The 8,178-nt window shown below is 34.2% G+C and overlaps 1 protein-coding gene across 1 annotated transcript; it reads left to right on the forward strand.

Annotated features, from left to right (window-relative positions):
• The first annotated feature begins 1,910 nt into the window (after positions 1–1,910).
• Positions 1,911–6,579, forward strand: LOC106318874 (S-type anion channel SLAH3-like). The gene is made up of 6 exons (XM_013757027.1): positions 1,911–2,113; positions 3,963–4,154; positions 4,261–4,770; positions 4,935–5,705; positions 5,801–5,832; positions 5,931–6,579. Exons 2-6 carry the CDS (start codon positions 3,981–3,983, stop codon positions 6,316–6,318), a joined length of 1,875 nt encoding a protein of 624 aa, XP_013612481.1. The 5' UTR covers positions 1,911–2,113; positions 3,963–3,980; the 3' UTR covers positions 6,319–6,579.
• The last annotated feature ends 1,599 nt before the right edge of the window (positions 6,580–8,178 follow it).

The following is an 8,178-nucleotide window of genomic DNA, read 5'->3' on the forward strand; positions in this document are numbered from 1 at the left end:
AAGCTTCGAACATATTTGTAATATTAATTAGATCACCCAAATAATTATCAAGCTTCGATTTATGGTTCTATCAGTTTCATAAGCTACATCAACCTATTAAACCAACATGTAGATGATCAATTATTTTTGTAGGAAAACCTGTGGAATTCTCTTTATTCAAAACGTTTGCTGGTGACTGCTTTTTTTTTTTAATCAAGTTTATCTTTGGCATTATCAATCTGCTATAAGGTCAAACCTAAGTTTTGTCCGCTCTAAAGACAAAACCCATGTACAGCGCATTTGATAGGAACCAGCCGAAGATATTATAAACATGAACTAGATATAACGGACAAATATAAGTATAACAAAAACAATTTGATGACATGTTTATTTACTAAAACATGAACTACATATAAGGGGACAAATATAAGTATAACAAAAACAGTTTGATGACAGCATAAATCCTACTTCAAATCAGTCAGTCAAATATGTACCTAACAACACAATCTTTGTGAGGGTATGTACAAACCAATTTGGTTTCTTCCTCTTTCCTACGTCTTTGTGCAATTTTGAAAAATAATTGTCGGGTTAGTCGTTTTAGCCATTTATTTGTATTATGTACCACAAGTCACCATATTGGCTACGAAATTATGTAGTATTATTTTAGACCTTACAATCACGGTACTTGATTATCATGAATTTCCAAAATATAAAATAATCATATGCATCTTGTAAATTTGGGAATTTTATGAGATTTTAGATAGAAAAACTCCATCAAACAGCATCCCCCCGCCAGCATCGTTTTTAATTTAAATTATATTTAAAAATAAAATTTTATTAATATAATAAATTTTATTATTTTCTTACAAATGTTTAATGTAAATTTAATTTAATTGAACATAAAATCAATATAAAATATATATTTTTTTAATTTTAAATTATATTTAAGAATATATATATATATATATATGTGTCTAAAATCAAAAATTTATTTTAAATTAAATTTAAGAATGTATATAGGTTTAAAATTATAATCTAAGATAGATTTTTTATCTATTTGTTTTGGTTAAATATAAATAAACTTGTATAAAATTAATACAAATTGATATAAAAATTGTATAATTATCAAAAAATTAAAAATAAACAGTATTTATAAAATTTGTAGATATATAAAAGAAACTAATGATTTATGATTAATTTTTTAATTTTAAAAAAACTATAGAAAATTTTGAACATTTTAGTAATAAAATTTTATAATTATAAAAATAGAATTAAATAATATTTTGAAATTCATAATGTCATATTTGAATATATATATTTTAATAATGATGTATGAGTTATTAGCATATTCTAAAAAGTTTATCAAAAATATAAATCAACATTAAATGTAATGTATGAGTTATTTCTATATTCTAAAAAATACAAAAAATATAAATCAAATTTAAATATAATTGCCCATGTCATATTTTGTCATAAACTATGTGATTAATTAGTTTTAGTGGTCATATCACATTTTTATTGTCAAAATTATTGTAGATATTACATGTGGCAAATCATTTCTCAAATAATATCTAAGTATTTGACGAGAAACTACTAATTAAAAAATTGTCGTCAAAATTTCAAAACTCATTCGCATAACATTTTATGCATTTTTACATAGCATATCAACTTCATTTGCATAAATTTATTTAAAAAGTTTCCAAGTTGCGTTGTTTTTTTGTCCGTTCTGTATAATTTGGTCCACCACCTAATGAAAGCTTTAAAACTGAATAAATACGTCTTAAATTATAAGAGATTGTCAATGACGTGAATGTTAATCAACAAGAGGACGGCCACGTTGAAAGCTTTGAATTACAGCTAAACATATACTATAGATTTCCGTATAACTGTGCTTACGTGAATACACACATTTCTATATATATAGCACAAAGACGTGTTTTGTTTTCGCCCAAACCAGCTCAGCTTTTCCTTTATTTTTCTCCTTCATCTTCGCTTCTTTTTCAACCAAAAAAAAACTCCATTTTTATCCAGAGGTTCCATATCCTAAGAACATTTTCTCGTACTTTTCCTCAGAGTTTCACACATTATTCAACAAGCTCGACGAGACTACGGCTGCAAATTTCAAAATCGTCAGGTTAGTGTTTATTTCATCTCTCATTTGCTTTGTTTTTGGCTTGTTGTGACTTGTGAAAGAACATTTCATCAGAATAAATAAATTAATTATTTAGGATTTTACTTTAGTTTTGCACATCCTTTCTTACGGAAATGTATAGGCAATATTCGATAATTATTTTTGCTATAATCCCAACTTAGAGTTCTGTTTTCTTGTGTTTAAGCTCTTTTTTTTTTCTCATTGTCGTTCTTCTTTCTAAAACCCAAAATGCTTTCAAAAACAGAAACTGAAACTAAACCCCCAGATGCCAATATATAACCCTAACTTTTAACGGATTAGCTGTACGCAATGCGATGAAACCGGTTTACTCGCATATGTCGGATGATGAAAGACATGAAACCGGTTTACTTGTATATGTCGGATGATGAAACCGCGTTTTCACAACCATAGATTACCTGTTAGTGTTACAATAGCCACGAGGCTTGTTATTGATTACCTGTTATAGTGTAACAATAACCACAAGCCTTGTTGCCCGGTCGGACCACAACTTTGAAGTGGACCCGATGAGTTGATATCGGTATAGCTTAGCTCACCACACAATTGAATAGTTATCTTTCGTTACTTTTGTTTCATTTATTCTGTTGTTTACAGGAGTTTTGTTTTATTAAACTAAATTAGTGTTAAGTAAATAGTATCATTACAATAAATTCCCCTGATCATTTAATTCAAATCCTATTATTCTTAATCACAACCACACTCATGTTATCCATTAACATCAATAACTCTTGTAGTATCATATAATCAATCTTGCATGTACATGACTCCTACTCAATAATATACAAAATATAGTTTTTTCCTTAAAAAAAAAAAAACCATTTAGTTAAGGTTTTGCTACCATACATTTGGCCAATTTTGATAGAAAATTGATTATCTATCAAATATATCCCATAGTTCATGACGTGAAATATCTCAATGGATAAGTGAAAAAAAAAAACCCACATAAAATCGGTACAGAGACTTATCATTACAGTAGTAAAATTATAAATATTTTCAAAAAATATTAGAAAGATTACCAAATAAAAAATTTAATAATCAGGAATTTAGCACACAGAAAATTAAAAATCAGGAAAACAAAACTAACATTCAAACAATAGTTTTTTCACATTCAAACAATAGTTATTTCTTCCCTTTTAAAAATATATACTTTGTTTACTTTTACGATGGTTGTTTAATTTGGGAAGAGTTTTAACTTTTAAGGGATCCCCTACATTTTATGTTTATAGTTTTCAAGTGCAATTGTTTATGATCAACAAAACGTAGTTGTACTTTTTATAGCACACGATATACAATAGACGGTTAGTGTCGTCTGAATCCATTCAGCTGAAAACTTAGCTTAGTGGCTGCCTGGCTGGACCACTAGCCTTTGCTAATGCTATTTAGGTATATGTTTATATGTGGAGAATTTAGGTAAGATAGATTTAGTCGGCCAGATAATGTTTTTGTTTATATCGTAAACACTGATTCTACTAATTTTATCATGAGTTCATGGTTTTGGAAAATTTAACCCCAAATCCATTTTTCTAGATTAGGAAGATATGCTATAGAGAATAACAAAGGAATAACAGAAAAAGAGGTGTCAATCTAATGGATCAAGAACTCGCCATAAGTCCTTCTCCATGGCCAATATTTTATTGAGAATATTCCCTAATATAGCCTTTTTCAAAACCATCCAAAATTTTATAAATGCAATTGAGTTGACATCAATCAAGGGTTATATGAATGAATCAATGATACATCATACATATCAAGTGAAAAAAATAATTATTTTGTAGAATTAAAAAAACTAATTAAGTTGACGTTTTTGTTACAGGATAATTTTAATTAAATTATGGAGGAGGGATCAAGTTGTGTGCAAATACAAGTAGAAGAGGAGCTGCCAACTTTACTAAGAAGAGCCACAGCAGAAGAAATGCTTGGCTTTGACAATTACAAAGAGAGTAATCTTCCCCTTCCTCATTTCGTCAGTCGTTTTCATCATTCTCATGCCTCCACAACTAATTTGGTATATATTATTTATTTTATTTATTGCCTTCCACATTCGCAAACATTAGGTTAAAAGTTATTATATAAATAAGTCTAACCAATTCATTTTACATATATATGTATAGAATGGTCAAGAAGCATCAATAGAAGCAATGGAAGAGGCTACACCGTGGACGATGCCCAAACACCAAAGGAAACCATCACTTTCGATGCCAACTTCACCAAATGTTCTCATGATCTCCGATCCGACATCTTCTTCTTCCGACAACAACAACAACAACATTGGTCCGTCAACTGGCAAATCCGTCAAGTTCATCTCTCAGCCGATGACCAAAGTCTCATCTCTCTACATGGAAACTGGCAACGATGATGATGACCGTCGTCGTCATGATCATCATTATCATCAGAGCGGTTGTCTTCAAAATCAAAACCCGGCGATGCATAAGCTTAAGGATCACAGGTACAACTCGTTCAAGACATGGTCAGGGAAACTAGAGAGACAGTTTACAAGAAAACCAGCTTCTATTGAACCGGAGACACCAAACCGGGATAAGGAGAATTTAAATACACATGAAGCCATGCCTGTGGACCGTTACTATGCTGCCTTGGAAGGTCCTGAACTAGAGACTCTCCGGGTACATATATGCCTACTCTTGTTTTATTAAGTATACCTAATCTTTTTTTTTCTCTCTTAGCAACTTATTTAGAGAATTATTAACGCGTAGACAACCTATAATATATGATTAGACTATATATTCATGAGTGCATGTTTTCTAATTTTTTTTTTTGAACGATGCAGCCTCAAGAAGAAATTGTTCTACCAAGTGAACAGACGTGGCCGTTTCTCCTACGTTACCCAATATCCACCTTTGGTATGTGCCTTGGAGTAAGCAGCCAAGCCATAATGTGGAAAACCCTAGCCACGGCCGAGCCAACCAAGTTCCTCCACATACCACTCTGGATCAACGAGGTTCTCTGGTTCATCTCAGTCGCTTTAATCCTCACCATTGCCACCATTTACCTCCTCAAAGTCATCCTTTACTTCGAAGCCGTACGCCGAGAATACTACCATCCCATCAGGATCAACTTCTTCTTCGCCCCTTTCATTTCATTACTCTTCTTAGCACTCGGTGTCCCACCTTCCATAGCTACAGAATTGCCACAGTTCCTTTGGTACCTCCTCATGTTTCCTTTCATCTGCCTCGAGCTCAAGATTTACGGTCAATGGATGTCCGGTGGTCAAAGGAGGCTGTCCCGAGTCGCTAACCCGACGAACCATCTCTCAATCGTTGGGAACTTTGTGGGGGCGTTGCTTGGTGCAAGCATGGGGCTTAGGGAAGGGCCGATATTTTTCTACGCAGTTGGGATGGCTCATTACTTGGTTTTGTTTGTGACACTCTACCAAAGACTGCCGACTAATGAGACTTTACCTAAAGATCTTCACCCTGTGTTCTTTCTCTTTGTCGCGGCTCCAAGTGTTGCTTCCATGGCTTGGGCTAAGATCACAGACTCCTTCGACTATGGCTCCAAAGTTTGTTACTTCATCGCCATCTTCCTCTACTTCTCCTTGGTACGTTTCACATCTACTCTTGGTTCTAACGAGTTCCTTCTTCAGACATGTATTTACTAATACAAATATTTGTTTTGTTTGCATGAATCTTATAGGCTGTACGGATTAATTTCTTTCGTGGAATCAAGTAAGTTTAAGAAACTTTCATTTATATATATATATATTCATTTATTTTTAGAAGTTAAGTTTTAATAATCTGACCTTTTTTTCCTTTTTTTTAAATAGATTTTCGTTGTCTTGGTGGGCGTATACGTTTCCAATGACCGGAGCTGCAATTGCGACCATCAGGTACGCAACAGTTGTAAGGAGCACTATGACTCAAGTCATGTGTGTGATCCTCTGTGCCATTGCTACACTAGTCGTTTTCGCACTGCTTGTGACCACCATCATCCATGCATTCGTCACCTGCGAACTTTTTCCCAATGACTACGCCATAGCCATCAGCAACCGCCCCAGACCCAAACAGACTAGCCACCACCGGTGGCTCGACCAACTGAGAACCGTGAGCTCAGAGAACATCGAGAATTACTTGAAATTCACGGACTCGGACAGCAGTCATAGTAATGATCTAGAAGCTGGCAATGGCAAAGCTCAAGAGAGTGATTCCGCATAATCAATACACCTACAATCTCTGGTATAATCGATTCGTAGTATCTAAATTTTGGTTTTGATGCATTGTCAGTGTCTCATGACACAAGTGAGGAACGAAGTAGCTAAGTGTTGGTTGCTATGGTTCTAATGAGCATGTGTAAAACTAGTAGTAAGCAAATGGAAGGGGTATCTACGATGGTGCACCGATCCAAGGATATAGTAGTATGTAAACTCTTTTTGTTCCAATAAATAAAAAGTTTTGAGGGGGTTATCATTGTATCAACCGTCAGTTCTTTTCCATTGAAACATAACTAGACAACAATCAAGAAGCAGAGTAAGACTAGATGTCCAACAAAAGGAACTGTACCCTTGACAAATCAACAGAACCATCATTTATTATATAATTTCTGCAATAAACATGTACACACTATAGAAGAAGTGCGATCATGTTGGTACCGCCTCGTTCGCCGGAGTGATGGCGGTTATGAATCCGGCGTCGATTCCGGCGGGGCAATCGATGATGATGAAGTCTGGAGAGCCTTCCGGTCTCGATTTCAGGGTCTCCACGAGCCACTCGAGCGCCTTTCCTGCCGAATCCGATAGGGAGTTTCGATCTAGGCTTCGAGATGCATAGCAGCTCTCCGTTGAGGACCTCGACGACGGTGTAGTTGACGCGATTCTCGAGGCCGAGGTTGCGAATTGGAGTTCGTTTGGTGGGGATTTTGACGAATCGCGGTGGTGGAAGAAGCGGGGAATGGTGACACGTGGAGAACACACTCGCGGAGACGCCATTGATGGCGGTTGCTCTTCGTTGGCGGCTCTTTTCGAATTTTTCGGATTTCGGTTTATAGTTTCTTCACTCACGGTGGAACCGGTTTAAGATTCTCCAACCCAAAATAGAAACCAACAAACACACACGGCGCGTGTTGGTTTTCCCGGTTTTTCCTTCATCCGTAATAGAAAAATTACACACAGAATGAGATACCGGTACACCACTTTGGTTTCCCGGTTTATGTAATGACTATGAACACTCTCTATATGGCAATAATGACTTATTTATCTGCCAGCTTTGGTCATCAGCTGAGTGAACACTTGGCTACTATACTGATTATACATGAAGTACCATCTCCATTGTCCCTCTCTGTGTTGGAGCCACCAGATGATGGACGTGTCAAGCTGTTCCCGAGTTAGTAACATTTTCACAAGCTTTTGAATAAATGGCAGACAAGTTCACTTTCGTTAAAAAAAAAAAAGAAAAAAAAAGTTCACTTTCGTGACTTAGATAATTAAATTAATTACTTTAAATCTCTTCACTTGCACTACTACGTATTAGAAACTGAGATGTTACAATATTGGTAGATTTTATATCATCGTAGATGATTCTTTGTGAAGTACCGGTGTCCAGTTAATGAAGACCTCTAGGCTCTAGCTGCACCAGTGCAGACCTCAAGTCGTTATTTCCAAGACAAAGGCGGGTTGGTGAATCAGTAAGCTATTTTGATTGGTCCATAGTACAAGCCAGTTCAGTCCATTTCGGAATGTACCTACATCTTATATATTAAAACAGAAGTCACAACTTTGATTCATGTGTGATTTTTTTGAAAATAGACCCTCACTAGAAATCATTTATCATTAATTTATTACTAATAATATGGATTAATAATATGTCATTCTTAATATAACATCAACTCCTAAAAACCCGGATTAGTTAATTTGGATCATCATTTAAATTTTTTATTAAATGTATTTCCTTAATGCTAATATATAATCTTTTAACTACTTAAATCATGATATAATTTGATTTCTTTTAATTTAAAATATAAATATATATATATATATATTTAATTTTTTTTAACAAATGTGTTGAAAAACATTATAACAA

The sequence above is a fragment of the Brassica oleracea genome, chromosome C9 (assembly GCF_000695525.1).
Source record: "Brassica oleracea var. oleracea cultivar TO1000 chromosome C9, BOL, whole genome shotgun sequence".
Taxonomy (NCBI): Eukaryota; Viridiplantae; Streptophyta; class Magnoliopsida; order Brassicales; family Brassicaceae; genus Brassica; species Brassica oleracea.

What these genes read in the sequence shown, in the direction of transcription:
- LOC106318874 (XM_013757027.1), top strand. Translation starts at nt 3,981, where the DNA reads ATGGAGGAGGGATCAAGTTGTGTGCAAATACAAGTAGAAGAGGAGCTG. An exon ending in CTGAACTAGAGACTCTCCGG is followed by an intron (nt 4,771 to 4,934) that starts GTACATATATGC and finishes TGAACGATGCAG; the next exon opens with CCTCAAGAAGAAATTGTTCT. An exon ending in AATTTCTTTCGTGGAATCAA is followed by an intron (nt 5,833 to 5,930) that starts GTAAGTTTAAGA and finishes TTTTTTAAATAG; the next exon opens with ATTTTCGTTGTCTTGGTGGG.